The sequence below is a fragment of the Octopus bimaculoides genome, chromosome 2 (assembly GCF_046866305.1).
Source record: "Octopus bimaculoides isolate indiv1 chromosome 2, ASM4686630v1, whole genome shotgun sequence".
NCBI classification, from domain to species: domain Eukaryota; kingdom Metazoa; phylum Mollusca; class Cephalopoda; order Octopoda; family Octopodidae; genus Octopus; species Octopus bimaculoides.
The window spans coordinates 109,021,638-109,038,629 of record NC_142929.1 but is presented as its reverse complement, the minus strand read 5'-3'; the positions used below and the strand labels follow the sequence as shown (position 1 = coordinate 109,038,629).

Below are 16,992 nucleotides of genomic sequence, written 5' to 3'. Positions count from 1 at the left end.
GATATATTTTCAGAATGGCATTGATGGGTAATTGTGATAGGCTGGATCTGCCTGTTAGAGCATAAAGCAGACAGCACATTTGGGTCAGATATGGTCAGTTTAAATGTTAAATATGTTTCTGTCAAGTTCATTGCTTTATACTATTTACAAGTAGAACACAATGGCTCAACTACTCTTATGTTTAGTAGTATTAAGAATGTGGCAATAATAGGGTCAACAATAGGGTATTATATCACTGTATCAACCAGACTAATGGATGTTGTTATACACTGTTGGTCATAATGTGCTTCCTTGCATTGTTTTAGCTTTCAAAGGAATTCTAGTTGAACAAATCGACACACTGGCTAGGTGGGCAGGCCATGATTCCTCCTGAATGGGATGCCAGTTCATTATAGTGTTACTTATTTACAGTTGAGTGGACTGGAGCAACGAGAACTGAAGTGTTTTGCTCAAGAATACAATGCACTGCTGGTCATGAGTGCAACAGCCTAGTCACTGGGCTATGCACTCTCACAGGGGATTACACAACACATATAGAACATATTATAGTTCTATATGTGTTCTTATATAGTTCTATACTGTTCTGTAGTGCTATATGTTCTATATATATATATATATATATATATATATATATATATATATATAACACACACACACACATATAGCAGGGAAAATGCAAAGAATAGGAAGAAACACAAAGAACAAGTATAGAAGGACAAAGACATTAAGAATTATGGAACAAGTATGAGAACACTATAGGGAAACACACAAAGAAGTTTGGAACACATGTATAACAATTATAGAACAACAAAAGAAAAACATAAAAAATAAATATAGGACTAATATAAGATACATATAGAAAAAGTATGGAGTAAACATTGACTCACCACATATAAAACAAGTGTTCTTTAATATTTCTTCTTTTTGCTGTTTTTCACTTCTCAGATCAGCAAAGGTATCAATGATGACACCAAATATTAAGTTCAAGACAATAATAATTACAATGAAGAAGAACAGAAGGTCATAGATGACTCGTGCAACAAACAATGGTTCCTGGTGGTGGCAAAAAGAAAAATAATTAATAAAAAAAAGTAAACAGAAATTTATTTTTGATGGAAAAAGAAAATCCTTTTATTATTGCAAAGTAAATCAATTGTTATAATGTTTAAGGATGGAATTAGTATCTGCTATTGCAAAGTGTGTGAAATAGTCATGGCTATAGGTGCAGATATGGCTGTGGTTAAGAAGCTCATTTTGCAACTGTGAGATTTTGGGTTCAGTCCTGCTGTGCAGCACCTTGGGCGAATGTTTTCTACTACAGCCCTGGCCTTGTGAGTGAATTTGGTAGATGGAAACTGCAGAGAAACCTGTTGTATGTGAGTGCTTGTCCTTCACCACTGCTTCACAATCAGTTTAGGTTTGTTTACATCGAAATAAGTTAGCAGTTTGGTAATTGAAACTAATAGAATAAGATCAAACTTAGAAAGAAACAAGTACCGAGGTTGGTTTGTTCAACTAAAAGCCCTTGAAGGCACTGATCCAGTTGACCATAATTCAATGACTAAAACAAGTAAAAGACAACAGATACTGAAGACAGAACTCACTAGCGGCAAAAGAGCATTACGTTGGTTAACTTAAGTAATTTGTTTCCAAAACAATTCTAATTTTTATGCCATTCTGTAAACATTTACTTAGTAAATCTTTCTCATCATTCCTTCAGTAAATATGAAGTTTAAGTTTAGCTGAAGAGGTCATAATAAAACCAACACATATCCAGAATCAGAACTGTTTCCCATTCCTGCCAAACAAATTAAAATAACATTAGTTACTGACTAATATTGTTTTCCCTCACTCACTGCATAAGCATTTTTAATACCCACTACATTTAATGTTAGAACCAACTTAACTATTCAAGTTCTTTTGTTATTTTCAAATGGAGGCATAGTAATTTATGACAACCACAGCTGTCACCAAACCTCACCTTGTTTCCAAACAAGGTAATATTTTCCCTGGCCAAACATGCTTTCCACAGAAGACTAGAAATGAACTTGTATGACAGTGACACATATAGCCATCACTTAATGTCAAGACAAATACACACACACACACACATACATACAACAAGCATCTTTCTATTTCCATCTAACAAATCCACTGTCAAGGCTTTAGTTAAGACACTTTACCAGTTGCCCCTTGCACAGGGGTACTGAACCTGAGATCACATGGTTAGAAAGCAAGCTTCTCGACTACAGATCCACATCTGTGACTACACTGAGGATTATATATCTGGGAAAAATGGGTTAGTCTCAGCTGGCACACTTCTGAATACAAGTGTACTAAATAAAGGCTCACCAGGTGCTAAACAAATGAAACAAGAACATTATCTATTCTAGTTTGAATAAATGACATTTTCCATTGTTTAATGTCTGTTTTCCATACTGGCATGGGTTGGGCAGTTCAAGTGGGGTCTGGGAAGCCAGGAGGCTGCAACAGGCTCCAGTCTGATCTGGTAGTGTTTCTACAGCTGGATGCCCTTCCTAACGCCAACTACTCTGAGAGTGTATTGGGTGCTTTTTACGTGTTATGGCACAGGGCCCAGGGGAGGCTGGCAACGACCACAATCAGTTGGTGTTTTTTACATGCTACCGGCATGAAAGCCAGTCAAGGTGGCGCTGGCATCAGCCACGTTTGGATGGTGCTTTTTATGTGCCACTGGCACGGAGATCACAACTACAAATTCCATTTGATTTTGATGTACTTGACTCAATAGGTCTCCTCAAGCACAGCATGTCGCCCTATGAATCAAAGTACTTTTGAGTGGGCTGGGGCTGATTATGCGACACTGGTGTAGGTTACAGCTGTGAACTCACTTTATTTGCTGGGTCTTCGCAGTCACAGAATATCTCCAGAGGTCTCGGTCTTTTGTCATTGCCTCTGTGAGGCCCAATGTTTGGAGGTCATGCTTCACCACCTCATCCCATGTCTTCCTGGACTACCTCATCCCATGTCATCCTGGACTACCTCTACCCAAGATTCCTTCAACTGTTTGGGAGTGGCACTTCTTCACACAACTCTCCTCATCCATCCGTAGTACATGATCATTTCAGCACAAATGCCTCTCTTGCACATGACATTTGATGCTTCTTATGTCCAAAATTTCTCTCAGGGTGTTTACACTCTGTCTTGTGTGCACACTGACATTATACATCCAGCGGATCATGCTAGTCTGGTACAGTTCCCTGCTACTCCCACCCTTCCAGGTTTTCCAGGCCTATTTCTTTGCTTTAATGGCTTTATCTACTGTATTATTCCACCTCCACATTTGCACCATCCACAGACTTGGTCTGTAGCACTCAGTAAGCTGTCCCATAGGGATTTCCAGTTACCTTCTATGTCTGAGGTCTGTAGCTCCTCCTCCCTCTCATCAAGTTTCTTGATGAGGATGTCCCTAAATCTCTGACCATGTCCTATGAATTTTACATCTTCAAATACTTTCCTACACAAGAATGTTAGAGAACTTGGACAAAAATATTCTTCTGTATTTGCTTTCAAAAGTCAAATCCTAATGAAATATTTCCAAATTAAGCTGAACAAGATAATGTTTCTGTGCTAGTTACTGCTGAACTGTTCAATCAGCTGTTCTAGCACCTATAATTCCTTCCATCAGAATCCAACATTTGGAGACAAAGTAACAAGAAAGCTATTATTTTTACTTATTTTTTTTCTTTTAAATGTTGGTTTGAAACATTAAGATAAAGGGAAAAACAAATCATTTTGAAACAGTTTTTATAATATGTAATAGCTTAAACAAATAAAGAACACTATCATCTTTATAATATATATTATGAGGCTTCTTAGTATCCACCAACAGAGCAATCAAAACACAAATTAGCTGGACATAAGTCTATAAAATAAGGACAAGGTAGACCTACTAATAATTAAGCAATATCTTAGCCAATAATGTCTCCCAAGAGACATAGTTGTCTAAAGATGATGGCTATAAATGAGCTAAATATAAAGACTTGGAGGTAGAAATATCAAAACTCTGTGGTAGATGAAAGCCATAGCCAAACAGAATTCCAAGGACAATGCAGTAATGTTAATTATTCAAGAAGAAAATGATGTCCGTACCCCTATCCTTAGCACCATGATTTTATATGTGCCTACACAATAATAAATCAGTACTGCAGATTCTAAAATATTTTTTGCTAAAATTAATTTAATGACAAACCGATGGCAGTGGTAATGATGGGGAGGAGAAGTTATTTGAAAATGAGAGTACTGGATGAGATTGGAAAACATATATTGTATTGTAGACTCTGTGAAACATTTTGAACCATATCTTGCTCAGGATCTTGGAAAGAATTTCAAATCTGGCATGTACAATGCAATAAAAATTCACCTTACTACTGGGCTTGCGCAGGACATCTCCAATACCTCCACCATTTCGTAGTCCTTGATTGAGTGATGTAACAATACACATGATCAGAGAATCACAAGCTCGCTGTTTATCTTCAACATCGTCATCTCTTGTTTCATCTGTAAAGATTTAAATGATTCAATATGTAATAAGCATAACCACAATGGCATGATTACAATGCATATAGTACACACACACACACACACACACACACACATATAGAAACATATACACACATATACATACAAATATATATATGTGTGTGTGTGTGTGTGTGTGCATCTTTAGTCATCCTGTAACTCCTGCCCATTAATAATGTTTTCTACTATAGGCACAAGTCCTGGAATTTGGGGGAGGGGAATAGCTAATTACATCAACCTCAGTTTCACTGGTACTTAATTTATCAGGCCCAAAAGGATGAAAGGCAAAGTCGACCTCAGTGGAATTCAAACTCAGAATGTAGTGGTAGATGAAATACCACCAAGCATTTTGCCCATGTGCTAACGACTCTGCCAGCTCGCCACCTTAGTCCTGTCCATTAATAATAAAATCATCATCATCATCATCATCGTTTAACGTCCGCTTTCCATGCTAGCATGGGTTGGACGATTTGACTGAGGACTGGTGAAACCGGATGGCAACACCAGGCTCCAATCTAATTTGGCAGAGTTTCTACAGCTGGATGCCCTTCCTAACGCCAACCACTCAGAGAGTGTATATATATTCATGTATATTATATATATATATATATATATATATATATATATATAAATATATATATATATATATATATATATATATATATATATATATATATATATATAAATATATATATATATATATATATATATATATATATATATAAATATATATATATATATATATATATATATATATATATAAATATATATATATATATATATATATATATATATATATAATATATTCATGTATATTATATATATATATATATATATATATATATATATATAATATATTTATGTATATTATATATATATATATATACACATATACATATGTATATATATTAATGTATATCATATATATCATCATCATCGTCGTTTAACGTCCACTTTCCATGATAGCATGGGTTGGACAATTTGACTGAGGACTGGTGGACCAGATGGCTACACCAGGCACCAATATGATTTGGCAGAGTTTCTACAGCTGGATGCCCTTCCTACCGCCAACCATTCTGAGAGTGTTGTGGATGCTTTTACATGCCACCGGCATGAAGTCCAGTAAGGCGGTATTGGCAACGGCCATGCTCAAAATGGTGTATTTTACGTGCCACCTGCACAGGAGCCAGTCCAGCGGCACTGGCAACGATCTCGCTCGAATGTCTTTACACATGCCACCGGCACAAGTTCCAGGAAGACGACGCTGGGCACAGGTGCCAATATATATATATATATATATATATTATATATATCAGGTCATCCAATAAGTTCTATCCGATTTTATCTTCTTTAAAATTGAATGAAATTTAATAGTATTTTAGAATGTCTAATGGAATCAAAAATGATTCTTATGCATTTGTGAACATTTAAACTAATTAAATATTATTTTACAGAATAATAGAATTAAAATTTCTTTGATTAAAACCCTTTCTAACATGAAAGTATCCAAAGAGCATTTAAGGCACATAATGCTTTATGAATACAAAAAAGGAAACTCTGCAGCTGAAGCCACTCGAAACATACACTCAGTTTATGGGAAAGAATGCTTGAATGAAAGAACTTGCAGAAGATGGTTTGCAAAATTCAGAAGTGGAGATTTCAGCCTTGAAGATGAAGATCGAACAAGAAGTTCAGTTGAGTTTGATGATAAGCTCTTTGAGGCATTACTTGAAGAAAATCCTGCATTATCAGTTGAAGAATTGGCAATAAAGCTTAGTTCAAACCATACAACTGTTTATCATCATCTTCAACAACTTGGAAAGGTTCCTAAACTTAGAAAATGGGTGCCTCACGAATTGTCCAAAAGCAACCGCAAACCCCGAGTTGACATCTGCTCTTCTCTCCATTCTCACAAACTCATTTCACCCTTTTTGGATAGACTTGTGACGAAAAATGGATCTTCTATTGAAATGTTAAATGTCATAAACAGTGGCTTGGTAAAAGGGAAAAACCTCATCCACAACCGAGAAGGGAACTTCATGGGAAAAAGTTTCTTCTCTCTATCTGGTGGGATTGCAAAGGAGTTACCACCTAATGCAACAATCAATGCTCAAGTCTTCTGTCAGCAATTAGAGCGTTTGAACCAAGCTTTGAAGAAAAGAAGACTCGCTTTAGTGAATTGAAAAGGAGTGATGCTTCATCAGGACAATATACGGCCCCACACTGCAAAGATCACATCACAGAAGATCAAAGAGCTTGGTTGGGAAAAAATTTCTCATCCACCTTATTCTCCTGACCTTGCTCCTTCAGACTACCATTTGTTTCGTAGTTTACAGAATCATTTGGGGGACATAAATTTCGCAAGCCAGGGGGAGGTTGAAACTGACATTTCAGACTTCTTCGCTTTGAATCCAAATGTGTTTTACATTGATGGGATTAATAAGTCAATTAAATATAACATTTGATCACTTGTTTTCTTTATTCAAAATTCGGATAGAACTTATGGGATGACCTGATATATATCTATGTATATAATATATATATATATTTTATACACACACACACACATATATATATATATATATATATATACACACACACACACACACACATATTCATATATTACACACACACACAAAATGAAATAAATATATGGGTTAGCATTCACATATTTCTGCTATTTGCACAAAATCATTCTGCCTCAGATACATTTCTTCTAACAATTATAATACATTTCTATTGTAACATGTCATAAAGACAATATTTTTCCTGGGATAAATACCAACGCCTTATGATTCATTGCATAAATTCTGCCATATCTTACTGGTTACATTAATTAATGTTTTCCTACTCAAAAACTACAACTATTTTTATGTTAACATGCTTCAGTTTGTTATACCCTACATGTCGCAGCGTTTACTACATATTATCCCTGGGAAACTAAACTTTTTGCAATCTAATGATATAAGCCTTCGAGAGATAAAACACCTGAGTTATTAGGGCAACAAACAGGCTGCTCACTTCTATCTTTTTTCTTTAATGTTAAATCAATATAAAGCTGTTAATGTTATGTAATGAACTGTCCTGTGTCGAAGACATCTTTTTTTATCAGATGCGAGATGAAATTAGGATGTTGAGCTGGTATAGCAGGAAATAGAGAAAAAACAAAAAGTAAACAGAAAAACAAAACAAAACATCACAAAGCTTAGGTGCCATCATCAATGGTGGCATGACGAAAGCAGGCCTGGAGAAACTGCAGAGTAACTAGAGCAGAGATGAGCTTTCATTGCTCTAGAAAGAAAGAATTACAGAAGCATCAAACTGATGAACTAAGTTATGTAACAGAAAGAGTTTTAGTACAAATGTGTATAATTATTACTTCATTCTATAAACCTCTCTCTCTCTTTTCTATATTACCAGATGTTTTTCTCCCCTATCTAAAGGACTCCTGATTACTAAAAATATATATAAATGTTCATCCAAGTGTAAATTTTATATTATTTGATTCTTTGTCTGAAGAATTTCTAAGATGGGATATCTTGCATGTTTTTTCACAAATATTCAATTTCGTAACTCCTATTTGCAAATGACATAAAACACATGTAATGGTGAATAAAACCTCTAAAATTTTCTGATCTGTTTTGATATATATATATATATAAATCCAAAAAACAGAACAAAAATGTAACGGATGACAATGAAAACATACGGATAGAAGGACAATAGAAAGATGGACAGGAAAACAAGGATGGAACATTTGTGGCTTTCTATTCTTCAGTCAAGCTTCTAATCATCATTACAGTTTCAGCCTGTTACACTTGAGACTGTTCAAAATTGGTAGACCCCAAAAATCTAAGCTAAGGATATTAAATTTGGGGAAGAAAGCGAGTGAATATGTGTGACAGCACGGACAAAAATAAATGAGAAAATGGAGAAATACAAACAACAAGAATATCAACAGATGTCTTTCAACTAAAAGGAGAAGTTAAGCTAAGCTGGCATGTGAAGTGGAAGCCTTTTGGCAACAAACATAGATGAAAGTCAGGAGACAGGAAAATAAGGTGTTGTGTGAGCAGTGGTCAGGCCAAGAAAGAAAGATCATGTTTGGCTCAGCACCGTCACATGGGCGGAACAGAGAGAGGTAGGGAGCAGAGGGATTGAAGAATTAGGGAAGGAACTAGAGAGAGAGAGAGAGGGGGAAGGTACAAGGGAGATAAGAGGAAAGTAGAGGGTTAAAGAAAGAGAATGCCAAGAAATGTGAGAGAGGGGGAGCAAGAAAAAGAAAAATGGAAAGAAAGAGAATGCCAAGAAAGTGAGAAAGGGGGAGTAAGAAAGAAAGAAAGAAGAAAATTGTATAGAATTAGATATATACTTACAAGCTGAGCAAAAGGAGTACGTATGCTGCTATATGTATATATAAATCCAAAAAATTGGAACAAGAACATAATGGACGACAATAAAAACATACGGACAGAAGGACGATACAAAGATGGACAGGAAAACAAGGATGGAACATTTGTGGCTTTCTATTCTTCAGTCAAGTTTCCAAGTATAAATTTATGAAGCATTTACATATCAATAAAAAAATATGAGCTCACATGCACAACAATTTATGATAGATCGCTGTAAAGGTTACCTGGTTGATATTCTGACTTTTGTACTTATTTTAAAATCTTTTTACTAACCTTGTATTAGTTTTAGAGAGAATTCAATGAAGAATATTGGTTTCAGTTTAAAAATAGAGATATTAGCTCAGAAATCCTATCATAGTGGAACAAAACATGTTTACATATAGGGGAAAATTTTGAATAAAAAATCTGAAGAAAGATAGTTGTTTATTAGCATATTTAGAGTGAATTAACAAAACAAGTAAGAATTAACTGTACAGAACAATGCAAGAATATTAGTGAGGTTTTAATTTCAGAATAAGATGAGAATACTAGACATGTTACAACATGCAATAAATGGGATGGTCAATCTTCTAAAGAACATTCAGATGATTGCTTAAATTTCAGTTAACATTATCTATGATGAATAATTAAATTCTGTATAAATGATTTCTGAAAAGCAAGATTGAGTGGTGAGTTATTTTTATAGAGATTTAAATACCTCTGATATCTCTTGAGCATTTTGGGCAGAACAAAATGGTTCCCAATAATAAATGTTTAACTAAATATCCTATTAAGCATGTATAATCTGATTGGATAACCTGGATTGAGAGTTTCTTCAATGACTATTTTAATTCAGTTAAAATTTTATTACCAATCCAGTTTTCTTATTACTGAATATCTATCATTATCTACTGCATTGATTTCACTACTGTTTCACAGCTAACAAACACTTTAGGTCTAGCTCTGCAAGATCCTAATTCAGTTATCTAATAAAAAAAACTCCAGTATAGAAAATAAGCAATTTGTAAATTGCAAATTGAATATAGAAGGGAGATTTTCATCACTAATGCTCTCATTTGGCCATCTACATGACTGTTAAATTCTCCCGACTGCTGCTAAATCCAGTTCACTTCTTAAACCTTTCATTACACTGAGTTGAAATATATGGATTTGCATCAATGAATTCTTTAAATAATGAAGAATTAAATTCATTAAATTGTTTAATAAATATTTTAATGTTGATATAAATGTTAAATTATTTGGTAGTTATTTGTATTTGAATAGATGATTTTTATTTGTCTTTGTTGTAAATAAAGTGAAAGAGGATGAATGATTCACCTTTATGCCACCAGTTCCAGTGGTCCCATGATTTACTTACAGAGCAGCTGTCATTATTGGAGCAAGTGTCAGATGTAATATTAGAAACAGTGTCGTCTGAAATTAGTACAAAACAGTGCATATCAAAGATTGAAGTAGTAACAGTAACTATTTTCAGCAACAAATACCTCATTTTTAATTCAAGGATGTTAATTTGTTGTTTATACCAACAAAATTAAATGATTATGGAAAAGGTTTTAGTATTAAGATTATATTTCTATAAAGATTTTCTGGAGGAAAACTGAATTAAAATTAGATATTGTTGCTATCCAATAGTTTCAAGAGACCATAAAGTAATTAGTTCTCATGAATGGTTCACCAACAACTAATTATTCTGAAGTGATTATCAAAAACTAGTTGCTATGAAGAACTGGCAACTAATTACTTTATAAAGGTCAGAAGCAACCGGTACAAAGATATTGCATCAGAAAATAATAGATTAGTGTGAATAGTCAGACAGAAAATAAATGTTATGAAGAAATCACAACACCAGTTACTGTGAAGAGGTCAGATTACAAACCAGCTGCTAGAAAGGTATTGGATATCAATCAGTGGCCTTGAAGATAACAGCCAGCCATTATGGAAATAGCAACCAATTTGTCTTGAAGAAGACAAAGAAAAAGCAGAAAAGATGAGATTAGATAATAACTAATATGAAGAGGTTGACAATAGATACTGGAAATAGATCACAGTGAAATAGTCAGTGCAAAGAGGAGACCATTTGACAACCAGTAGCTATAATGAAGCTGGATAGCAACAAGTTGCTATGAAAAGATAAACATTATATAGTAACCAAGTGCAATGAAGTTACTTAGAAAAAAGTGTGACAGTAATGTGAGTCTGACAGCTTCATTATTTTGAATGCATTTTGATTATACAAGTTTATGTAGATGAATACTGACTCTTTGAAGCTTCATATGTCCTGTATTTATGTATTTTTTTTTATCTCAACCAAAGATGTAATACAAATCTATCTTAGAGTATAAATATATAAAATATTCTTGAAGATCTTTATCCAAGATTCAAAAAATATAGTTTCCTTTAAATGACATCTTTAGAAAAAAAAAAAAAAAAAAAAAATGAAAACTAAGATTACATAGAAATTAATATGATATCAAATAAGTCATTTGATGAGGAGAATAACTTTATCACATGTTAGTATGGAAAAAAAGAAATTGCTTTAGAAAAAATTTAGTAATGTAAGAAAAAAAAAAAGAATTAAAAAATTAATTGAAATTAAAGAAAATATAAGATAAAACAGGAAATAAACAGATTAGGAATTCATTTAAGTCTTACTTGGAATTTCTGTCAAATGCTCCACTTCCATCATAAAGTCATCTCGGAAGAAGACGTAACCAATGATAGAAAAGAGGTAGATGAGAATAACGGCAAGAACCGTAGTGAGAATGATTGAACGTCCATTTCTTGTAACAGACTTTATCACATTAAGTAGGGTTTCTTCTCTGTAGACAACATCCAGAAGCTAGAAACATAAAACGAACAATCCACATCAATATGAGTGAATTTTTTTCCCCACAAATACATATATACATGTATACATCTATGTTCTGTGCTGGCATGGGCTGGACAGTTTCAAAGGATCCAGTGCATCCAAGAACTGCACTGTGTTCCAGTGTCAGCTTTGGCAAGTTTCTACAGCTGAATGCCCTTCCTAATGCCAGCCACTTTACTAAATGCACCAAGTAATTTTACATTTATGTGTGTATTTGTGTGTGTGTGCATGCATGTGTGTGTGTGTGTTGTACTGGGTGCCTTTCTTGTGCCACCAGCATCAGTGAGGTCACCATGCACCTCATAAACCTCATAAGACTATTTAACCTGAGGTGAATCTATAATAAATATATTCATAAATTATTGCATTATTTCAAGGTAACTAACATTTTGTTTACAAATTATTTTCTTTTGTGCTGGCTGTAAAATGTATGCATGCATGCACAGCCTAGATGGGGTACATAAAAATATATCTATATATCTATCTATATGTATATTATTTTTTTCATTGATACAGTTGTTCATTTAATGCCTGATTTTATACAGTTGCAAAGTTTTGATGGCAATTGATTCTGTGGAACAATTTTGAGATCAAATACCCGTTTTGTCATCAACCACCACCTGTTTTTAGGTAAGGGGTTTTCCAATTCCACAGACTATTACGTCAGCAAAGAATGTCAGCTTCAGCATCACTTTGCTTAAATGGTGATAAACATTCACTCGCATTTGTACATAGATGGAAAGATAGACAAATACACACATACGTGAATGAATGTGTGTGTGTGTGTGTGTGTGTGTATATATATATATATATATATATATATATATATATATATATATATGAGCTTCCATACAGTTTCTGTCCACCAAATTCACACACAAAGCATTAGTTTGTCCTGGGATGACATTACAAGAAACTTACCCAGGGTGCCACACAGAGGGACTGAATCTGAAACCATGTGATTGTGAAGTGAGCATCTAAACAACACTATTTTGCTCTTTTACTTGTTTCAGTCATTTAACTGCGGCAATGCCGGAGCACCGCCTTTAGTCGAGCAAATCGACCCCAGGACTTATTCTTTGTAAGCCTAGTACTTATTCTATCGGTATCTTTTGCCAAACCACTAAGTTACGGGGATGTAAACACACCAGCATCAGTTCTCAAGCGATGTTGGGGGGACAAACACAGACAACAAACATATACACATACATACATGTATATATATGACGGGCTTCTTTCAGTTTCCATCTACCAAATCCACTCACAAGGCTTTGGTCAGCCCGAGGCTATAGTAGAAGACACTTGCCCAAGGTGTCACGCAGTGGGACTGAACCCGGAACCATGTGGTTGGTAAGCACACAGCCACTCCTACGCCTATATACAGACATATAAAGCTGTGTACAGATATTGAACACATTGTGTACACTCAAATGTGGAACAGCCATCACTGCAGAAACTGTTTAGGATAAGAGATTCTCCTTACAAACATTGTGTGTGAAAACACAACATGCTGGTCTATGAATAATGTCATCAAACTATAGAGCATATTTCTGAATTGTTACATTTCATCAGGAAAAAACTCTTATTCAGTTGTGGTTTAGATCTTTTAATAAGCATATTTTCTTTCTTTTTTTTTGTCTTTGATCTGTAGTTTTCACATAACAAAGATTAAATAGGAAGACTAGAAATTCTGGCAATTTATTTGTTGCACACAAGAAAATTTTTCAATTAGAGGAATCTGCTTCATATCTGGATCTTGTATTGTTGCTTCTGAATTGTGGGTTTGTTTCTCAAGGTAAGTTCTGTTTGTTCTATGCAATCTTCATAACAACCATTACATTTACTGGCATAAATTAAATTTTTTTCCAAATGGGTGAAGTGATTTTTTTTTTTTACAGTGAAGATATGTCCTGATTTAAATTTATAAGATATGCTTTCTATAAAGTTGATGCAGGTTCTGCAGTTAGGGTGGCCCCAGTTTGTGTCATATTTTTAGAAGGTAATTTGAAACTGGTAAGTAATTTCATTTTTAAGGATTTTGGTTGTCATTTGCTTTTGAATATTTTGCGCATTTTCTCTGTAAAAACAGGAATTCAGAGTACCAAAGGAAGCAGCAGCTCCAAATAAACCAATAAACTCAACTAAATGCAGAGTACATTTTACATATATGTGCGTGAATGTGTGTGTGTGTGTGTGTTGAGAGAGAGAGAGAAAAACCACTTACAAGAAGACTGTAAAAAAATTCATGAACACAGAGGCCCAACACACAGAGCAACAAATAGATAATATGGTAAACAAGTTCAAAGTCCATCAGCAGGTGTTTAAAGGAGCGAGTAAAACTGCCCCGGTTTCCCATTAGACTGATAATGAATATACCTTTGTTCAGCACCTGTGAAAGAGAAAAATAAAGGTATACTGTGGAATAGTAGTGGTAGATATAGTAGTAAGATATGCTGTAAAACAATAAATATAGTTATATGATATGGTTGTATTGGTTATAGCTGTAGTGTAGTGTAATGCATGTTGCATGATACACTATACTACATTACAACTAAGGGAGTTTTTAATTATTATTGGATCCACCAATGGCTGTCTAATAAACTAATAAAAAATATTTGCATTGGGTTTCAAAATCTCACAAGGCATGAGTGTGTATACATATCATAATGATAGTATTGAATATAGTCTACGAGACATCATGGTCGTATTGAATATAGAAACACTATGTGTATAGTCTAGTGCAGTCTTTCTCAACCTTTTAACCCTTACGTAACCCTTAAAATAAATTACATCTCTCAAGAGATAATGCATTTATGAAGTGTGTGATATGTTGTCTGAAAATAAGTCTAAAAACAAATGCTAATTCAAATACAAGATTGAGGAATTAAGACACCAGAGATTAGTGTAAATTTGCAGCTGGGAGATGAATAACTTGCAGATATTTCTCCCTTTAATAGATTGGAAATGTGAAATAACCAATAAAGTTGATTTTTTCTAAAACATATTTTTTTATTTGTTTCAGTCATTTGACTGTGGCCATGCTGGAGCACTGCTGTTTTAGTCAAACAAATCGACCCCAGGACTTATTCTTTGTAAGCCTAGTACTTATTCTATTGGTCTCTTTTTCCAAACTGCTAAGTTACAGGAACATAAACACACCAACATTGGTTGTCAAGCGATGGTGGGGGGACAAACACAGATATACAAACACACACACACACACACACACACACACATATACAACGGGCTTCTTTCAGCTTCTGTCTACCAAATCCACTCAAAACACTTGCCCAGTCAGTATTACATTGTTTTGAAACCAATGCATTTAGTTCTATATAAGAGCATTTCCAAAGATTGCATAATAAATGCTTTTGTCTTATTTACTTTGCACTTTTACCAGTATGATTATCTATATTAGATGAACTGATTAATTAATTATATTAATGAAAGATGAATAAAAGGTATTTAGAAATTTATTAAAAAATATGAAGCAAATATATTATTACATTTAAGGCTCCTAAAAGCCAGAGTGTTGGTGCTAAACCAACAGAGTAAATAAGTCGTAATATTGTTGAAACAATGAGGGTCCGAATGCCTGCTGGTCGAGGAACCATTATGACTATGACTAAGGACGCAAACATGGCTGCCCACACTAATCCTGATAGGCGGGAATCCAGTTCTGGAATAGAAGACATTATATAATTATAAAAAAATATTCCTTGAAGGATAACAAATGCAACCATTTATCAACAATATTTAAATTCTGTTTGTTGAACAGAAAGTTCCTACCTCCCAAATAAATTCAGTTTGATAGGCTTCACACTTTAAATTTCCATCTCTACGTCATATACCTTTGTTTTTAGAGTATTATCTGAGTTAATTAGGCCACAAGGGTATTACCCAATTCTTTCAAACAACTCTTATTCTTAATTTTATGTAACTTATTTAAAAAACATTTAAACATATATGATACATATTTACATGTAGATGAATCAGTTTGATTTAAACTATTATTATTGCCATTATTTTTATATCCACTTTTTCCATGCTGACACTCACAACCATTAGTCAACCTGGTTTTTTGATAGATGACACTTGCCCAAAGTGCCATGCAGTGAAATAGGACTTGAAACTGCATGAGTGCAAAGTGAACCTGTTAACCACACAGCCACACCTGCATCTCTGGCAATGACTGAAAATTTAGCATATTTTTGAGAAGGAAGTTAATGGAATAACTTTACTAAGTTAATGGAATAAAAGTTAAGTTGTAACAGAAATTAAAATGTTTAATGTGAACATACCTTTTGTGGACTGTCCAAAAGGATAGAAAAAGGCAACTAACAAATTCATGAGAACAGCCAGATTAAATGAAATATTTCCCCATAGTAGCATATGACTACTAAACCAGAAAAGTAAGGAATTAGCTGAAATATATATATGTATACAAAAACAGGTTAGAAAATATAATTTAACAGAAATGTGTAAATACTTCATAATTAGCCTTACAATTTATTAAACCAGTTGGTTGAATAAACCATTAGGCAAAATAAATTTTATAATAAATTTGATTCTGCTTTCAGTATTGAGTTTCCTCAATAAATTTTTTGTTCGTATCAAGCATTTCAATACTCTATGAAATACATATCAACACTTAATTCAGTATCAGTGTGGTCTCATATCCAAGTCATTTATTTACCGATAAGTAATTTGGCATGAAGTGGCATCATCTCAGCTGTCAAGTAATGTACAATTTCATATTAACTGGTGATATTAAGTATTTTAACATTAACTAAGTTAGTTGTAAGTTGAATAAAGAAAACAGAAATATATAGATAATAACAAAGACTATACCACGAAGTTGTTTTTGCCACTTCATTTCAGCAAACATATCTTCATGTCGCTCAAAGAAATCAGCTACTTTGCTCCCTTGATCATCTCGTTCTGCAGTATAATAGACTTTGTTCTTAGTTTCATCTGTTAAATATTCACATATCTCAGGGATCGGAAAAACTATTCTTTCTAATGTTCTGTCATTTCGTACAATCTATAATAAAATAAAAACAAAAATAAAACATATAATTACAATTACTTTGAACATTAGAGACCAGGTTTCTAAAATCTTAAATGGTTTCCAATCATTGTAATTGAGCA

General features: G+C 33.8%; 1 protein-coding gene and 1 long non-coding RNA gene across 17 annotated transcripts in view; one reads left to right on the top strand and one right to left on the bottom strand.

The window, feature by feature from the left end:
- LOC106882671 (inositol 1,4,5-trisphosphate-gated calcium channel ITPR1) overlaps positions 1–16,992 on the bottom strand; it is a 312,035-nt gene that overhangs the window by 3,836 nt on the left and 291,207 nt on the right. For 15 of the 16 annotated variants that reach the window (XM_089347463.1, XM_089347470.1, XM_089347460.1 and 12 more), the window contains 8 exons: positions 16,693–16,885; positions 16,143–16,265; positions 15,348–15,520; positions 14,066–14,230; positions 11,625–11,811; positions 10,290–10,385; positions 4,403–4,539; positions 888–1,053 (listed from right to left, as the gene is read on the bottom strand). In XM_089347463.1, the coding sequence (XP_089203589.1) occupies positions 888–1,053; positions 4,403–4,539; positions 10,290–10,385; positions 11,625–11,811; positions 14,066–14,230; positions 15,348–15,520; positions 16,143–16,265; positions 16,693–16,885 (1,240 nt within the window). The remainder of the gene's footprint in view (positions 1–887; positions 1,054–4,402; positions 4,540–10,289; positions 10,386–11,624; positions 11,812–14,065; positions 14,231–15,347; positions 15,521–16,142; positions 16,266–16,692; positions 16,886–16,992) is intronic. The other variant, XM_089347468.1, reaches the window with a different exon arrangement.
- On the top strand, positions 14–1,102 carry LOC149137190 (uncharacterized). The gene is made up of 2 exons (XR_016240711.1): positions 14–93; positions 946–1,102. It is a non-coding gene; the product is annotated as an uncharacterized LOC149137190 (long non-coding RNA).